This window comes from Carcharodon carcharias, chromosome 18 (genome assembly GCF_017639515.1).
Source record: "Carcharodon carcharias isolate sCarCar2 chromosome 18, sCarCar2.pri, whole genome shotgun sequence".
Classification (NCBI taxonomy): domain Eukaryota; kingdom Metazoa; phylum Chordata; class Chondrichthyes; order Lamniformes; family Lamnidae; genus Carcharodon; species Carcharodon carcharias.
Window position 1 is genome coordinate 48,084,896 of NC_054484.1, and position 19,745 is coordinate 48,104,640.

The window sequence follows — 19,745 nt, forward strand, 5'->3', positions numbered from 1 at the left end:
TCAAAAGTACTTCATTGGCTGCAAATCGCTTTGGGACATCCTGAGGTCATAGAAAGATATTATATAAGTGCATGTTCTTACTTTCTTTTAAACATTCATTTCACACCGTCATGAGTTACATTTAATCAATAAGAAAAGCCTTTAAAAAAAATCTTTTTTTTTCATTTTGGCTGTAAGCACTTGTTGTGCTTTGCCTCAACACAAATTGAGCAAATTTGATGGCGAAATAATAGGTTGTTTATTCCTGCTCTCTGAGATTTTATACAAATATCTCATGCATAAGGAGGGAACCAGCTTCATAGTTCTGAGCTGCAGGTTAAATCAACACAACTTATTCGGTTCAACCTCTTTTCAAGTTGTAGATAAGTAAGAGAAATCTCGGTAAGTTATTCAGAAATGTGGAAATCTACATTATTAAGATATCTGTAAAGAATTTCCTTTAAGAAGAATGCACAGAGTTTAGGAGGAAAGAAACTGCAATTGTTGTAGGAATTTAAACACTGATTTGATTTTGCAGTGGAGCCCAAATAAACATTTTGTGACTAACACTATTCAGCTTACTAGTCATGAAATAAAATATTTTGAAAGAATAATTAATTGTGTTAGATTACTATTAGACAGCTATGTAGTAAAGACGTTTCCATAATTATAACTATGTCATAACATTATGGTATTCACTTAATAAAAAACCATAGGACTTTTTTTTCTTGTGTGTATGAGTTTTGAAAGAGACTTTGCAACAGGATGTGGTTTAGCACTAAGCACCAAGCCTGGCCTACACCAGGTTTCCTGTCAGGCTGTGACTATTAAAGGCTGGGGCTGTTATCTCCCTGCTGTCAGGCCTGGCTAACAGTAACGCTTGTCCTTAGTGCCTCACTTCCTTGGTTTCTTACAGCATTTCCTGAGCACCAATTGATAAACCATTGACATGCTTTGGAAGGGGCAAAAAGGCACAGGAAGCTGATGTTTAAACTCTCAGTCTTACGGGCCCTAGAAGAGAGAGAAGGAGAAAACTCTAATTTTTTTTCTACAACTTTGGAGCTGTAGTAACTTCAGAATTTGATGCCAAGCAGTTAAATTGTCTCTGTGGAAGGACGAATAAGGAACCCTATCGTTTCTTTTCACACACAATGTGATTCTGCAAAAGTCAATGCCATTACTACGAACTGACTAAACGTCGTGTCAGGATGTGAGTCTGCACTGCCTGTTGGTGAAGGCATATTCACTGGGATTTTATTTTCTCTAAACTGATGGTTGTTTGCAGACAGCTCTTGTGGTAGAGCAATTTGAGGCACAGACTATTTAAGTCATCTTGTTCACCCATGAAGAACAAGGGAGCAAAACAGAAAGGAAAACGGAAGGGTGCGAAGGACACTGCGTTTGGTTGTGACCTGGGCGACTACTTACAGAACTCTGGACAGGATGGTAAAGTAAACACTTATTATGTTTAACATTGCTGTTAAAAGTTGCTTCTAAGGGTGCTGATCTTTGCATGCCCCCAGTGCTTCTCTTTCTGCTATGAGCTGTTCTGCAGTGCAATCGGCAGCCTGGTGAAAGGATCATTTATTCCATCAACTAAATTGTAGCAACACTAACTAGGAAATGGTAGAAATTTAAATCCTTTGTATTTTACACTCTGATTATAACATCAAAATATGAAACTTCAGAAGAATTTCCATGCAAGTACTAGACATTTGGAGGCTTTGTGGTTAATCTCATTTTTTTGCAGTCAGTTGATTTTGAATCATTGCCTCCTCAGACAGTTAAACACTCCCCACTACCTTTCTGTTCTGCATGTGGCCAACTCTACAAGTGCTTGGTGGAACTGCATTAATACAACCACTCACAGTTTATTCCATATAGCATATAGCAGAGTGACTACAGTTTAACTGTATGAATAAATCATAAATGCAAATCAACAAGATACAATAACTAAAACAGAACAATAAATAAGTGCCAGTGCATTAGCCAGGACCACTACACTTGTAGAGCAATTTCTAGGGAATATGTTTTCACCAACACTATGATCTGGGGTTATTTGTTAAATCAGGCAGACAATCAGTCTGGAGCAGAAAGTGTCTTTTCTAGTGACAGTACATGACAGAGGTGACAAGGGGGGGGGTATGAGGATTAGGAATGCAAGGGCGAGAGGATGGGCAGTGTAGGGACACCCCCCTGGTCTGTAGAATGCTCAATTGCTAGTTGCGAAAGGTGGGAATTGATTTCAAACTATAGGTCAAAATCTTTGGCTAGTCTCCAAACAGCTGGCAAACAGATTTTTCATGGTGACTGCACGATCCAATGATGCTACGGAAGGAATTTCACGGCTGGAAATTCTCGGCTGCTGGCAGGTGGAAAAAATAATAATTTCTGCAAAACCAGGCATTCAGATGAAGTTGAAAGCAGTTGTGGAGCATATTGCAGGGAAAGTTGCCTCAGCTTTCTTATAGAGGGTTGTGTTCTCCTTTACAAATTCTACCTCATTTATCAGAAAAGACTCAGCATGCCTCCACTGATTGCTAAAGGAACAATACCTCATGTATGTACCATGCACACTCATACACTCCTCTAACAGTATATGTATATTTTATATCAGTATTTAGCTCTTGCTCAAACTGAGTTGTCATTGTTTGCACAAAAGTGCAAGGAAGGACCAAATCAATCTGGCCCACTGGCTGGAGAATCACTGGGGATTGCTTACATTATCTCTCTGCCAGCACGAGACTTTGCTTCCTGTTCAGTTTGTTGGGAAACAGCTTTTTTTGAGATTAAACTTCCAGTTGTTTTAGCGTTGAGCTCCTTCCTAAACTTGTGTAAAGGACACAAGTGGTACTGTGCTACATATTACAAGTGTTTGTGTTTGTCCACCATTCAAGTTCAATTGCTCAAGGGTGGTCTGGAAGATGATTTGAGTGGAATCTCTTTTTTGTTTGCTCATTTTGGCAATGAAGTAGCCTTGAAAAAAGGGGTGAACTGCCATTGGGGAGCAATGTTATTTGTTTGTGTTAACACTTTGGGTATTGCAACTCTGCTAGGAGCATTCATCCAAAGTTCAGGGGGCAAAGTGCCACTTTCAACAGCTTGTTAACAGCTACTTAGGGGAAATGTTTGCCTATTGATGATTGGAAGGTACAAGAGGAAAATAATTCAATAGTGAATATTGAACTCCAGGTCACAGTGCAAGGGGGTCCAACACCAGTTGAACACCACTTCAACACCATTTATGTCCAATATTTGGGTATTGGGAAGTTTGAGGAGATTGTTTTTAGATCACAATCTGCCATGCGCAATCTCCCCTGGAAGTGCGCTGGATGTCATACAGGAAGCAGGTGACTTTTAGGTTTGAAGGACATCCACCAGAAACAGGAATTAGGCACCTTGCACATGCCAATCGGTCTCCTAATGTCACTTGTAGAACCCCAACTGAAATTGGTGCATAAATGCACAGAATTTGTGGCCAGCCCGCAGAATTGTTCATCCAAGCCGTTTTATCCTCATGTAACTCAGCGGGAGTGTGTAGCTCTCTGCCAGGTAGCAGTTGGCTCCTCATCACCCATCGTCAGTGCTACCCTTTCATTTCCAGTGCTCTATTACTCCTTCTGGCTTTCTGCTTTCTCAAAATCTTTGGCACAGTATATGTTTCTGTGCTACCATCTGTTTGGGTAATGACATTTTCTGGTGTGTTGAGGGATGCAATCCTGCTTTCGAAGATTGACCATTGTCTATGAAGGGAGGATTTGTGTACTGCAGTGTCCTTAATTGTACTATCGACAGTTAAGCACAATAAATATATGCGGTGATATTGATGCAAATCCTAGTAAATCTGAACAACATGTGCTGCCCCAACTGTGAAGCCTTGGGATGTTTCACTACATTAAATGCTACATAAATGCAAGTTGTTATTGTTGTTCTTCTCCAACCTCAGAAGGTCCCATGCTTTCTAAGTTGTCCCTAACAAAGAATTCAACAACAGTGTCCAAATAAGCAGTGTCCTGTTTCACGTCTGGTGACCAACTGGTTCACACTACAAGGTTTGGAGGTATGCCAATTTAGCCTTTATAACAAGAGCAATTCCTTCCTGTGGTACATGTCCCTTGTCATCTCCTTGCTTGTATAATATTATTCATGCGGTGATATTATTTTCTATCATTTGCGACAACCTCACTAACATTTCTCTTAATGAGCACAATGCTTGTACATATATGCTTGTACATCTCCTACTTTTCTTCATGCCATATAACTCCTACTTCACACTCATTTTCAAATCTTATCCTTTCTGTGCGCAGAATTTCTTATGGATCGGCCGACAAGTCTTGAGAGTCCTGAGACAGTGCTGACCAGATCTCTGCTGACCTGTCACATCACTTGCGTCTTTTGCACTGTTGAATCAAAACCACTCATATCTCATCAGTGCAGGGGCTGCCAGAAACTGAGATCCAACACAGGCTTTTTGTACATACTGTCAACCATTTCTACTCTACAGCTAGGCGAAGTAGACACGTACTATAATTAAGTTATTATTAGCTGCTCCAGAAATGTTAAAGGCTCATTGTTATTATTGTTTTGTGATGGGCTGTGTCCTTTTTATTTTGGCTACTGAAATTGCGTTGTCTGAAAACATATTTGTAAACCACACCTACCCATAATTTCATCAGTTTTTTTTTATATTCCCATGATAAACCTACACTCCTACCTTCTTTCTCAAAACAGTGGGACTGAAGGCCCTAAAATGTTGGGAGACCCACATCTATGGTCTAGTTTGATAATTGCATTCCCTTGCTGCATAGTGAAGTTGGCATCTGACAACTGGGGGAGACTGAGATGTGCAGTGGATTAGTCTGCTGCACTTCTGACTCTGCACTGTGGGTCTAAGGTTTAAATCCAGCCAAACCAATAGAATGGAAATCTCCTCTCAGTACCTTATAAGGGCTTCATAGGAAATGGATTTGGCTTGTTTCCAACCAGGTTTCTATTGGAATGGGACAAAAATTCCTCTCACGTGGCATAGGCAGACACTAAACTGTGTGGTCATAATGACGGTTATTTGAGGAATAAGAACTCTGTGGCAATCTGAGGTGCACTTCTGAGGTTGGGGTTTATGTGCATTGTTGGGGCAAAGTGCTCCGCACCTAATTCTGCCATCATTGCTCACTTAAGGAGCACAGAAACTCTCCAAAATAACCCTACGATAACCCTTATTCAGAGCAGATTTTTAAAGACCCCTTTATTAAAACTACTTCAGAATTACATTAGTGAACTGCAACCTGCACTCACATATGTTCTTACATTGAAAATATACTGTTATCAACATTATTACAGGGAACTACAAACTCCTGTGTCTCTAAGAAATAGGACCAGGTCATCAAGTTGTGGAAGTTATAAATTGGTGGTTTTAAGAGCCTTGGGTCCATTTTTGATTTTTCTCCTATCATCCTGGAGATGCCTTTGGGCTGCTACAGACATCTTACATGATGCTTCACAAAAAATGAATGTGCTGTGACAATTCCTATAGCAAGGAGGAGGAATATGTTGAAAGCTATGCAGTTACAAAGTCACTTTTTTTCCCTAAAAATATTACTTATTTTTCATCAAACTCCAAACGCATATCTGGAATGATCCACAAAACGCTTTCAATCTAGTTTTTGACAGAAATTCCACAGCTGTGATTTCTCCACGTAGCTCATTCGCAAAAGCTTTGGGTTTCAAGTTACTTTGCAGAGCTTCATATAATCACGTCTTTTGTATTTTTTTCATTTTTGCCAGAGTATATAAACAGTTATAGCCTGTGTGCTTCTGCTTTACCTGGCTTACATTGCCCTTGAGAAGGCGGTGGTGAGCTGTCTTCTTGAACGGCTGCAGTCCATCTGGTGTAGGCACACCCACAGTGCTCTTAGGAAGGGAGTTCCAGGATTTTGACTCAATGATATTGAAGGAACAATGATATGATGGCAAGTCAGGGTGGTGTGTGGCTTGGAGTGGAATTTGCAAGTGGTTGTGTTCCCATGCGTCTGCTGCCCTTGCCCTTCTAGCTGGTAGAGGTCACAGGTTTGGAAGTTGCTGTTATTTTATTTGCATTTTTCCAATATTATGATGAACATTCAAAATCTAATAGGGATCATCAGTAAGATAAAGGGCATGTGAGGAGAATTTTGTATTATTTAAAACTTAGTTAGCCTTCCATCTACCATTCAAACTTAACTATCTTCAATATCAGTGAACTGGCAGTATCAAGCGGCCGTGAGTGTCATTCCCGGTGTAATTTCATATACAATAGTCAGACACTGTCACTGAAGAGATCAGCTTTTATTGCCCATCCCTGGTTGTCCATAAGTGGGCCTTCTTCTTGAACCCCTGGTAGTGGTTTGATACAACTTCTTGTTAGTTCAGAGGGCCATTTCTCAGAGCAGTTAAGCATTGACCACCTTTGTGCAGAATCAGAGCCTTCTGTAGACAAAACCAGGTAAGGACATTAGGTTTTCTTCCCTATAGACAATGAACCAGTTAGGTTTGTGCAACAACCTGATAGCTTTGTGGTCTCTCTTATTCATATCCCCAGCCTTTTCTTTCCAGTTATTTTTAAACAGAATTCAAATTCGCAAACAGCCATGTTGGGACTTGGTACTCAAGTTCTCGGGGTTATGAATTCAGACCTCTGGTTTGCTGGTCCAGTGACAAAGTCACCCTTAAATAGCCAAATGCACTCTTGTGATAGAAGTAATTGAATTCCCCGCTCAGTAGATAATTTAAGAACATACATCAATTAGTTATTACACCTTCTCAGGTTCTTTAGAGCAATCTCTATATACGGGTATTAGCACAGAGAAATTAGACCGACCACAGGGACAATTTTAAAAGCCATAGCTAAGTGGTGGGTGGAGGGGTTGTTCTCTTGGCAAAGCCAAATGCCAAAACAATCACTGACACGATACTCCTGATATATGTCATCTCTGTGTCATTGATGATTCCTATTAGATTCATTCACTGTTGGTAAGTAAAGATCAATTATACTTTCAAAGTTGCTTTATACTGTCTCAAACCTCTAATTCTAATGGCTTTAAACTCAGATGTGACCATGAGTCAAGCCAGGAGCAGCAGAATATGAGTGTGGATCCATTCAGATTAGAATTGAAATCTGAAAGAATGCTGCGTGTTGCAGCAGAAGAAACTAATCTTCCACAAACAATCTGCAGCCAGCTCTGGTAACAGTGCTAAGAAAAGTCCTTCCCAAACCTCCAGGACTATGGACTTAAGCCACAGGGTAAGGAATGTGAGAACAAATGGATCAGAGTGGCTTGAGCACCAGGGTTCAAGGGTCAGAGATGTTTGAACAGTGGTAAGTGGAGGATATAAATTCATTTAGTGAGTATATACTGCAGTGGGGGAGACAATGCTGTATGTGACATCTTCAATCATTGAGGAAGGGGCTGTAGCCAGCAACAAAGTTTGGAATCACAATTTAAAAAGCAAGCAATATATGCAAGCCTAAACTTCTGAGCTATTGTTGAAGTGCTTTGCAATATACATAAACCAGTTGATGGGAAGTGTTCAGCAGAGCTGTTACACAATCTGAGATGTGATAAATGGAGAAGGTCTAACAATCAGGAAAGCAAGTTTCAATTTGTGACTTTCAAATCTCACAGATCCAAGTGACGCAGGAATCAACATCTGATTCTAGAAACCACAAGCTTCCCCAGAGAGGCCTGATCAGCTAGAAAACAATGAACAGCAGTCAACAAATACACCTTCCAAGCTAAATTCTTGTGTTAATTAAGATCTGACTTTCTTAAGGTGCTTTTACAATTTGATTTGGGTTGTGGGGAGTGGCAGTCCAACAGGGACCTGTAAACTCTGTGAACCACTGTCCCCTATTTGTCCTGCTTCCTCCCATTACTCCAAATCAATGCACACTATAGGCCAAAGGCCCATCTATAGCTACAAGCAGGAATCCAATGGCAACTCACTAAAACTCACAAAGATCTGGGTTCCCAATGCCATCCAGGTCTATGGGGGTGGGGGGAGGGGGGGGGGTGGGGGGGGGCGCGCGGTGGTGGGGTCTTATTTCAGAGACAAGCAACAATAGTGGGCACATCGTGTGCTTGCTAACAGCAATGCTTCTTGAGGCTAAAGATGCCAACTGTGTAGAGCAAAAAAGAATAGGATTGTCCATTAAAATAGGAATGGATAGTAATGCAAATGCAGCAAGCAACCATCCACTAACATAGCTGGCAGCTGCAGCCTTTCTCATTTGAAAACAGACTATTGATTACTGCAAAATTAGCAAAATACTGCAGATGCTGGAAATCTGAAATAAAAACAAAATGCTGGAAATCCTCTGGTCTGGCAGCATCTGTGGAGAGAGAAACAGAGTTAACGTTTCAGGTAAATGACCTTTAATAGAACTGGTGATTAGTGTAGCTACCCCCCAAGTTCATCTTTTTCTCTTGTATGAAGAAATTTCTGTCCTTGTTAGTATAGTGATGCATTTCAACCTTGTAAGGCATTGCGTATTTTGCTGAACCTGTGTGCCATTTAATTACAATTAAAGTGGATTTGTTTTCTGCGTCATGCATGTTCTACTGATTCTACAGATTTACCTTGATTTCCCTCAGCCTGACAATGGCCTCAGGTCTTCAGCAGCCATACAGCCAAACTCCAGGCTGCAAATCAGGGAGAAAATGCTGTGTTATATAAGTTGCATTGTTCCTGAGTTTCTGTGCTCAGTCAGGAAATGCCTCAGGGAAGCTCCTAAAGAGCTCAGCAGGTGGTCTTTGTATTTATTCAGTGCATCGAAACAATTAATTGCCTTTTAAATGTAGCAGTTTTGACATTTTATCACTTTAATAAAATCTGCTTTCTAAGACTTTGTCAGTTGTTCTGGCGATAACAGAAGGTCTGGGTCCTGACGTACTGGGGGGAGGAGCCACCGATGCAGAAGATGCTGTATTGCGAGAACTGGAGCCGAGGATCATGGGGCATGGAATGCATGGCAGCATCAATTAAGAGGGTAGAGTGGTCAGAGAACAGGAGGATAAGGGTGATCAGGCAACAGGGAGGTCAGAGGCTGGGGAAATCAGAGGGTAGACTGGTCAAGTGGTGGCATGGTCAATGGGCATGTGGTCATGGGCATGGAGGTCAGAGGGCGGAGTGGTCATGGGCGGGAAGGTCAGAATTAAGGCCGCTTGTGGCACAAGTACCTAATGAATGTCTCCATTAGGGAGCACAAGGAAAAGAAGAGTTATGTCACAGTTTTCTAACTTCAAGGACAGTTTCATTACATGGTTCATATTGTTCATAAACATTAATTAGAAATTTTAACAACTGAGTACATGGGAGTGAAATTGGTCTATATGCAGCATTGTGAAACAGGTTCATAACAAATTGGCAATTTTTTTAACTGCATCGATCTTCTTTCCACTGAATTTCGCAGGGTGATAGTTCGAAGCTCTTTTTGGAAACTTGTTTCCCAGTCTCACAGTCACTTTTACTTGATTTGAAATTAAAAATCTTGTGAATGGGCGGAATTTTCCGTGCCCACTGTCGGTGGGCATGTTTGGTGGTGTGAGCGGGCAATATGGCAAGAAGGCCAAAAATCGGCTTCACGATCTTGTGAAAACAGTTTGCAATCCATCCGCTCTGCCCATCAATGATGGGGCTGCATTTCCTGGCGTCGGACATCGGGAACTTCATTGTAATACATCTGCTATCATCATAAGCCCAGCTCGTCTAAATCATCCTCTCATGCTGGATCATCTGAGCACGTTGGCGTAATTACACAGCAACGTGTTTCACAACTAAACATGTGGCGTGCATCTAGCGGGCTGCACATTGCCTGGGACTTTGAGGTTTGTTTGCCCACCTTAATTGGGTTAGCATTCACAGTCATCAGCACCAGGCTTCACGGGGAGCATCACATCACTTTTAGGGGGGCTCACGGGCAGGTCTCTACCTACCAGACCAGCCATGAGGCGGGGGTGGCTTTTCAATAGCTGCAGGGCTAGGGATTGCTTGGGGAAGGAGAGAAGAGACTGCAGGGTAATGGTTGTACTGGAGAGGGGGGTATCTGAGGGTGTTGCGGGGGGGCACAAGTTGATCTGTGCAAGTGGCCTCAAGATGATGAGGGCTGAGGAGACAGTCTCCAGAGGAAATGAGGGCAGATGGAGATGTGAGGGTATGTGTGTGAGAATGGGTGGTGATATCCCTTGAGCTGGCAGTGAGTGAGATGCCAGTGAATGTGTGATGGACTTGAGTGTGTGAGTTTAGAGTGATGGGATGGTTGCCTTACCCTGGCAGTGCAGATGAAATCATTCATCCTCTATCTGTGTTGGATGGCCAGCCTCTTCTGTGCAGCATTGGCACTGACCACCACTGCCACCATCTACCGAGCTGGGATGGTCAGATGGCTGGACCTCCTACGGCCAGAGCAGGGGTAGAGGACATCACAGCGGGCCTCCACAGCGTCCAAAAGGCGTTCCAGGGATGCATCACTGAATTGGGGGTGTAGTGGGGGGTCTGGTGGCTGTAGTCTTCCTGTCTTTCAGGGCCACATCTTCTGTGCAGAAGTCCTGGGCTGGAAGCACTGAGAGGTGTGCGTGCAGCTGCACTTTAATATGGGGTCTGGTGTGATGAAGCGGCGAGGTGATGGCGTGGCAGGCAAATGACAACCCGTCTGCCATCGAAGCGGCATGTTTCCTGGGCATGCGTGATTAATGAGGTGGGTTTGGGATGATACAGTGTGAAAAGCCACCATTGCAGCCAGTGGGTAAAACGTTCTTTTTCCCACCCACTACCGCACTTAGCACAAATCTGGGATGATTCAGCCCAATGTTTCCCAAGTCAATAGAAAGTAAAAACTGGTGCAGTTTTCTTTGCCATTAAGTCCTTAAAACCTTAGCCCCTTAAACTCTTTGACATACAAACAAGAAACCTTAACTAGGCTATGGAAAATATAATTTAATTACAATTGCTATTTTATTACAGTGTTAAACTCTTTATACAAATTTAAACAATTATCTACAACACTAAATATTTAATGAACTTAAATCAACATTAGGATCTGTTGGATAAACTGATGTAAAATTCAACAAATGTTACAGCTTTGAAAAACTTTGCAAAATTTTGAGAAAAGTTTTAACCTCTTGGGCCCTGATTTTAAAGCAGGAGTTCAGATCCGGTACAAATCCAGAAAATCAGGAGTGCAGAAGCCCGGCCATAAATTTTCTATGACTCATGTTCAAACCTGGTGGGACAGGATTTCAGCAGCAGAAGACCACACAGGAACAAATCCAGAGTCAATTAAGTGTTGGGGGAAGGGTGGCAAGGGGGAGGCAGTGAGGGGGTGCTCTGAATTCGATTGGGTGCCCAGGATCGAGGAAGACCCAAGGGGCCCAGAGAAGCACCATGACCTGGTCTACAAAGAAACTAAAATATCATTTTAAGGATTTTTCTTGCACACAATCTACCTCCCTGCAGGTATGGCCTGATGGAGAAGACATAATTGCTCCACCTTCCTCAGGTTTCTGACTAATAGTGATTTATTATTTATCCCACATTTTGCAAGGAGAGAAAAAAGATTGCTTAAGTAGTTAGAATTTGCTTCAACTGTTCTTCTGATAACCACTCGCCCTATTAAGAAAAAGCACCACGACGATCCATATCTGGCCTTATTTCACCAATGTTTCTCAGTCCACTTTTGTGATCTGAATGATATGTTGGGCAGGATTTTCTCTTTAACGGTCAACCAGCATGAAAGGTGCACTGAGAACCTCAGCGCTGCCAAGGTCGGGGGGTGGGAGGAGGGCGAGTTTGGAAGTCTGCGCACGTGTGGGGTCGCGCAGGCTGACAGCTACCTGAGGGCACAGAGCTGCCTCAGGGAGCTGAAGAATTGGACACTGACCTATAAAGATTTAAAAGATGAAATAAACATGTACCCACATGTGACTCAGTTACATGAAGAGGGACATGTTTGAAATGATGGCAAAAAGTTTTTACTGGTTTTATATTTGCCGTTGGAAACCTCATCCCAGCCATGGATGAGGTTTCGTTAAAAATGCAAAGACAGCTTGTTCTATTCACCCACTTGCCAACTGAATGGTTGACTGGGCAGCGAAAAAGACAAATTAATTACTTGTTTAAGGGCCTTAATAGGCGTCTTAACTGTCAGCAGGTAAACTGCCAACTAATAGATCGCGCGTGATCTTATGCCTAATCGGGTCAGGCACACGCCCGCCCTACGAATGTAAAATCCTGCCCCAGGTTATGTTATTGTGAAATATGATATTGGCCACACTCCTCAATACTGAATATAAGGTGCTCAGGTCAGTTATAAGAACACCACTGTATCCAAATGAATGTCAGAATCTGGCTAAAGGATCATTGACCTGAAAGGTTGGAACCAGTTTTAATGGTGTCCAAGAGAATGGATTTTGAGGATGATCTAAAATCTCACCCTTTAGCTCTGTTATTCTCTCCACTGAGGCTACTAGATATGAATATTTCCAGCATTTTCTGTTTTTATGTTGTTTACGTACATTGTTTCAGTGTAAATCTGATGAGGTTTGAACATTTTTAACTGATGAACATTAATGTAAACAATACCAAGGCTGTCAGGACCTGAAAGGGTGCTTGCAGTCAAATTAATCAGTTGGCTGACAAATCTGAGCTTTGTGTATTGGCATTGTTGGGATCAGTATTAAATTAGAATGCACCTGCCTGAAAGGGTGGTGGAAGCAGATTCAATAGTAGGGAATAGGTTACATATATTCAGAAAGGGAAAAACTCGGGAAAGAACGTGGGAGTGAAACTAATTTAATAGCTCTATCAAAGCTGGCACAGCCATGATTGAATGAATGGTCTCATTCTATACCGTATTATTCTATAGTAGGTGATCACTATAGACAGTTATCAGTGTAATCGTTCACATATTCACTGATAAGTGTCAATTATTCTCATTGACAATTTAGTTCCACCACATCAGGATGAAGTTGTGTGGTGAATTCATATTGTTTTGATTATAGAACCTGATGGGTCTCTTAATAAGGGACAGTATTATCTTGAATTAAGTTCAGAGTATATGGCTGGTGGGCTGAGAGTTCTAAGGCTATAATTCAATCCAGGAGTCACAAGGATTGTGGTATTGTGGGTTCTTTAATCAGGCACCTGGGATAACAAACAAATCCGACACATTAATGAAAAAACATTCCACTCCATGCTTGCAGCTCAGTGCCTGACTGCTCCAAACCGTCTGCTCCCTGCCCCCTGAACTAGCAGAATGTATTAGCATTGCACTATAACTGGGATAAGTAGAGTCATAATTCAAGATATCAGAGCCCATGTGCTCAAAAGGTAGCAGGAATCCCACAAATTGCATCCTTTAATTTGCTCCATAATATGTAACACTTGCATCCAACACAAGTATTTTGTGGAAGGGATAGTGGATAATTCTGATCAGAAGAGCTACCTTTACTGAAAGTGAAACTGATAAGATGCTATTGTATAGCTTCTATAAATTGTTTACCTGTGAGACAACGTACCCTTATTTTCTCTTGAGTGGGAGTGACGCGCAAATAATTTATTTAAGTATGTGGCCCCTTTATTTTTTTGATTGGCCATGTTCAATAACTTAAGGAAGCCAACTTGTGTGTGAATTGCTACATACATACAGATTAGAGAGGAGAATGCTTAAACAGCTTGGCTGAGAGCCCAGGCATCCATTATTCTGATGAAACAGCTGTGCCCAAGGAAAAACACTGATTCATTAACAGCTCTTTCTTTGGGATGTATTTTGTCAAAATGTTTATTTACACAAGATAGAGAGGTGTCAAGTGCTTGTAATTTCTGCTGTTGATACTTTCAAGGACAGGATGATTGACGCTTTTATAAGGCTGCAATAAAAGCAGTTTTTTAATAATAAAACTATGAATGAATGAATGACTTCTTTGAAAGATTTTTCACACATACCATTGTTACTATAGGATTCATTGATTCTGTTAGGATTTATATACTGGGTGAATGAGCATGGAAATTCCATAGGTTGGCATGGAGGGTAAGAAGGGTCATTGGGGGTGATTGGGTGGAATAGGTTGGCATGGAGGGCATGAGAGACCATTGGTGGTGAATGGTGGTGCACAGGTTTACCTGGTGGGTATGAGGGGTCATTGAGGGTGGTTGGAGGGACATGAGTTTGTCTTGGATGGGGAATGGGAAATGTGTAGGGTGTGAGGGGTATGAGGGGTGAGGGCTAGAGGGCTGTTTTTCATTTAACTTTTTTTTATTACAACTTGGGCTAAGTCTACATCACTGAGGTGGACCTTTTAACCAGCCTGCCTCGGTATTCAGCAGCCCCTGTTTCACTCCCTCCTCACTGTTTCCGGAAACAGCGGGCCTGACTCCAGTTGGTACCTGCATCACCATCACTACCCCTCCAACCACCACCCCCCACCCGCCTGGAAATGAAAATCCTGCCTTTGCAGGCACTTTCCCCCAAGGTGGGTGCACAGAGCCAGGAAATATCCCACTCCCACTATCCGCCTCAAAGCTGAAAATCAAGCCCTTTATATCTAAGAGAAGCAAATATCATGTCATTCTATAGTATCACATGGTCTCTCCCCCCTCCTGGATTTAAACTTTGACAAGTAACAGTGCCAGCGGTTGATAAATTGACGTCTTCCCTTGAGAAAAGTTTTCCTAAACTTAATGGCCCAGAAAGAGTGCAGAAATCTCCCTGGGGCACGGAGCTGCCTCAGGGAGATTAACCTCAGTGTTAAAGTTGGAAAAAATTTAAAAATAAAATTATTCAGACATGTCCCCTCATGTGACAATGTCACATGTGCTGGGACATGTTTAAGAATTTTCATAAAAGTTTTTCTTTAATTTATAGTTTAATTTATAAAACCTTCATGAAACCTCATCCCGTGGATGAGGTTTCATGATAAATGCAAAGGCCGCCAGGGCTCTTCACCTTCCCCGTCAACCTTAAGGTTGGACGGGCAGCCTTCTCCACAGGGTTAATTGGTTTTTAAATGGCCTTAACAGACCTACATCCCACCTACATCCGTGATTCCTCTGACACCTTACGTCACATCAACAATTTCCAGTTCCCTGGCCCCTACCGCTTCCTCTTCACCATGGACGTCCAATCCCTCTACACCTCCATCCCCCACCAGGATGGTCTGAGGGCCCTTAGCTTCTTCCTCGAACAGAGGCCCGAACAATCCCCATCCACCACTACTCTCCTCCGTCTGGCTGAACTTGTTCTCACGCTGAACAATTTCTCCTTCAACTCCTCTCACTTCCTCCAAATAAAAGGTGTGGCTATGGGTACCCGCATGGGCCCCAGCTATGCCTGTCTCTTTATGGGGTATGTGGAACATTCCTTGTTGCAGTCCTACTCCGGCCCCCTTCCACAACTCTTTCTCCGGTACATCGATGATTACTTTGGTGCTGCTTCATGCTCTCGTCAGGACTTGGAAAAATTTATTAATTTTGCTTCCAATCTCCACCCCTCCATCATTTTCACGTGGTCCATCTCTGACACTTCCCTTCCCTTCCTTGACCTCTCTGTCTCAATCTCTGGTGATAGACTGTCCACCAATATCCATTACAAACCCACCGACACCCACAGCTATCTCGACTACAGCTCCTCACACCCCGCTTCCTGTAAGGACTCCATCCCATTCTCTCAGTTCCTTCGCCTCCGTCGCATCTGTTCCGATGATGCTACATTCAAAAACAGTTCCTCTGACATGTCCTCCTTCTTCCTTAACCGAGGTTTTCCACCCACGGTCGTTGACAGGGCCCTCAACCGTGTCCGGCCCATCTCCCGCGCATCCGCCCTCACTCCTTCTCCTCCCTCCCAGAAACATGATAGGGTCCCCCTTGTCCTCACTTATCACCCCACCAGCCTCCGCATTCAAAGGATCATCCTCCGCCATTTCCGCCAACTCCAGCATGATGCCACTACCAAACACATCTTCCCTTCACCCCCCTTATCGGCATTCCGTAGGGATCGCTCCCTCCGGGACACCCTGGTCCACTCCTCCATCACCCCCTACTCCTCAACCCCCTCCTATGGCACAACCCCTTGCCCACGCAAAAGATGCAACACCTGCCCCTTCACTTCCTCTCTCCTCACCGTCCAAGGACCCAAACACTCCTTTCAAGTGAAGCAGCATTTCACCTGCATTTCCCCCAACTTAGTCTACTGCATTCGTTGCTCCCAATGTGGTCTCCTCTACATTGGAGAGACCAAACGTAAACTGGGCGACCGCTTTGCAGAACACCTGCGGTCTGTCCGCAAGAATGACCCAAACCTCCCTGTCGCTTGCCATTTTAACACTCCACCCTGTTCTCTTGCCCACATGTCTGTCCTTGGCTTGCTGCATTGTTCCAGTGAAGCCCAACGCAAACTGGAGGAACAACACCTCATCTTCCGACTAGGGACTTTACAGCCTTCCGGACTGAATATTGAATTCAACAACTTTAGGTCGTGAGTCCCCTCCCCCATCCCCACCCCCTTTCTGTTTCCCCCCTTTTTTTTTCCCAATAAATTATAAAGATTTTCCTTTTCCCACCTATTTCCATTATATAAAATAAAAAAAAACCCACTAGAGCTATACCTTGAGTGCCCTACCATCCATTCTTAATTAGCACATTCGTTTAGATAATATCACCAACTTTAACTTTAACACCTATGTGTTCTATTGTACTATTGTTGTTGACATCTTTTGATGATCTGCTTCTATCACTGCTTGTTTGTCGCTACAACCACACCAACCCCCTCCACCTCTCTGTCTCTCTATCTCTCCGCCCCCCACACACACACCTTAAACCAGCTTATATTTCAGCTCTTTCCTGGACTCGAACTCAAGTTCTGTCGAAGGGTCATGAGGACTCGAAACGTCAACTCTTTTCTTCTCCGCCGATGCTGCCAGACCTGCTGAGTTTTTCCAGGTAATTCTGTTTTTGTTAACAGACCTTTGACAGTTCGGCGGACGATCAGCCAACTCTGGTGCGTGCCTGCCGAACGAAAGATCGGAATGACGCGCGGTGATGTCGGGACTCATGCCCGACGTCACCACACGCCATTTTAAGCGTCGGCATGCAGGGCCCACCCCCACGTGCTAAACAGAAAATGCCGACCATAGTTATTTTGCCAGCAAATTCTGGATCAATATTATCTGTGGCACTTGAAAAACAGAGCACAGCAGTATGTGTCACCTAAGGTTTAAAATGTAATCCCCAAAGAAACCAAAGACCAAGTGAAGGTCTTCACTTTGTAGTGACACCATTTCATCTATTATTCTGATCAATCTGACAGATAAACAGATTCCTGTTATTATATTATTATCACAACAGTGTATTACAATATCACAGGCTAGGTATGGAGTCACAATTAAGCCTCACTAGTGCTTGACAGTAAATGAATTTAAAAACCAGGGACTCAATTTTCCTTTTCCGTGCCAGGGAAACAAGTATTAATGAGTTTATTTGTCCCGGTTTAGGGTTTTTTGTCTTTTTTTTGAACACATGCAAATAGTTTCCTTCTTGTTTTTCTGAAACAGTAAACAATGTTTCAAATCCTTCGCCAAACCTGTTGTCCGATTTGTGTCTTTAACACAAAGTCGAGTTGTGGGAAGAAGTTGGCCAGCTATTTAAGCTAACGAGATGTGACAAAGACCTGATCGCACTTCCAATTTCCATTAATAAACCAGACATTTGGCCTTCCACGTGGGCACTGAGCCTTGTGTTTCAATAGATTTTTAATTATCTTTTTTAGTACGCAGGTATATGTGAGTGTGTGTGTGCGAGTGCTTGTGTGCTATCGTGTGCTGATTCTGCTGCCAGCATAGAGCTCCCTCTAAAGACCCTTTGGTGACATCTGAAGCTATAGGGGCAGTAATTTGGCTTATTTGCCCCTGTCAAAATCAGGAGCTGCCATTGCCACATGGTAATATAAACACTATAACAGTCACTGTTGGGAGTACAGAAAGACATGAAGCAGTTGTCAAATATAGATTTCCCATTGACTAATGCATGTTCCTACAACCTTGGTCTGACTGCAATTCATCATTGAATATATGCTGCAGCATACAAAATATTGAGAAAGACATTTTTTAAAAAGAGAATAAGAAACAATGATAATGATTTGTATTTAAATAGTGAGATAAAAACAAAAAAACTGCGGATGCTGGAAATCCAAAACAAAAACAGAATTACCTGGAAAAACTCAGCAGGTCTGGCAGCATCGGCGGAGAAGAAAAGCGTTGACGTTTCGAGTCCTCATGACCCTTCGACAGAACTTGCGTTCGAGTCCAAGAAAGAGTTGAAATATAAGCTGGTTTAAGGTGTGTGTGTGGGGGGCGGAGAGATAGAGAGACAAAGAGGTGGAGGGGGGGGAGGGGGGGTGTGGTTGTAGGGACAAACAAGCAGTGATAGAAGCAGATCATCAAAAGATGTCAACGACAATAGTACAATAGAACACATAGGTGTTAAAATTGAAGTTGGTGATATTATCTAAACGAATGTGCTAATTAAGAATGGATGGTAGGGCACTCAAGGTATAGCTCTAGTGGGTTTTTTTTTATATAATGGAAATAGGTGGGAAAAGGAAAATCTTTATAAATTATTGGGAAAAAAAAGGGAAGGGGGAAACAGAAAGGGGGTGGGAATGGGGGAGGGAGCTCACGACCTAAAGTTGTTGAATTCAATATTCAGTCCGGAAAGCTGTAAAATCCCTAGTTATTTATTCAGTTTGTATCTAAGGCTGTGTAGCAACCTATAGTATGTTTCCTTAAAAATTCCATGTTTTCTATGGAATGATTGTTAACCTTTGACACTTGCTTTGGAAAAACAATGGACTGAAATTGGATTTCTGACAAAAAAACCTACTTCATTTCCATGTGTTTTTTTGATGTCCTTTGTGCAACAAGATAGTGTTTGAAACTATTTGCTTAGCTACATTGTGACTCTGCCTAATTCGCCAACTGTAATCTTTTTGTCCTCTAGATTTGTAAATTGTTAAAAAAAATCAGCTTTGTATAACTCCTTTCAATTGAATTATGTCCAAAGTTCAAGGTTTCATGAATGTGTTTGGCTATATAAATAATTTGTTGCCCTCATTGGCAACATCAACATTCTTCCTTCAACCTACTACCTCATGATGTTCCATCTAAAAATATCGTACAGGAAACTCTTTGAGAGACTTCTTATACTTACCGGGTGTTTCTGGTATCAAAAATAAATTATGGCTCTGCTCAACTCCAAAGGCTGTCACCTGGTTTTCTGTTTAATTTAAAAATGTTGAGGTAAAAATCCACTCCTGGTGCCCATGGGAAGCAGCTGTCACAATTCCTTGTCTGTGAGTTTGTATCCATCTCAGTCAATAGATAGATAATCATACTGAGACTGCATGTGTTCAGGATTTGTGCTCCTGCTGTACATCAGCAGTGGTGTAACAGCATTTTTGCCCCTTAATTGTTTCTCTATTTTGGCCATTTCAAACATCATCTTGTTTCATAGTTTGCTTTTTCTTGAGAAGGAGTTAATAACCTTTTCTTAACAGCTGCCAATAAAGCAAAATATAAATCTGCAAAATTTAAAAACAAATGCATTGTTTCTGAAAATCCCAAGGTTTTCAACCCAGTTATCTCCATGAAATAAAAACTCAGCTGGTCTGACAGCATCTGTGGAGAGAAAAACAGGGTTAACGTTTTGACTCTGTACGACGCTTTTTCCACAGTATTTTGCTT

At 42.3% G+C, this 19,745-nt stretch overlaps 1 protein-coding gene across 2 annotated transcripts in view; it reads left to right on the forward strand.

The window, feature by feature from the left end:
* The first annotated feature begins 364 nt into the window (after positions 1-364).
* Positions 365-19,745, forward strand: part of arhgap31 (Rho GTPase activating protein 31) — a 105,938-nt gene continuing 86,557 nt past the window's right edge. Inside the window, exons 1-2 of one of the 2 annotated variants that reach the window (XM_041211520.1) lie at positions 365-381; positions 896-1,425. In XM_041211520.1, the coding sequence (XP_041067454.1) occupies positions 1,323-1,425 (103 nt within the window). In that variant the 5' untranslated portion in view covers positions 365-381; positions 896-1,322. Of the gene's footprint in view, positions 382-784; positions 1,426-19,745 lie in introns of those variants that run through there. The other variant, XM_041211519.1, reaches the window with a different exon arrangement.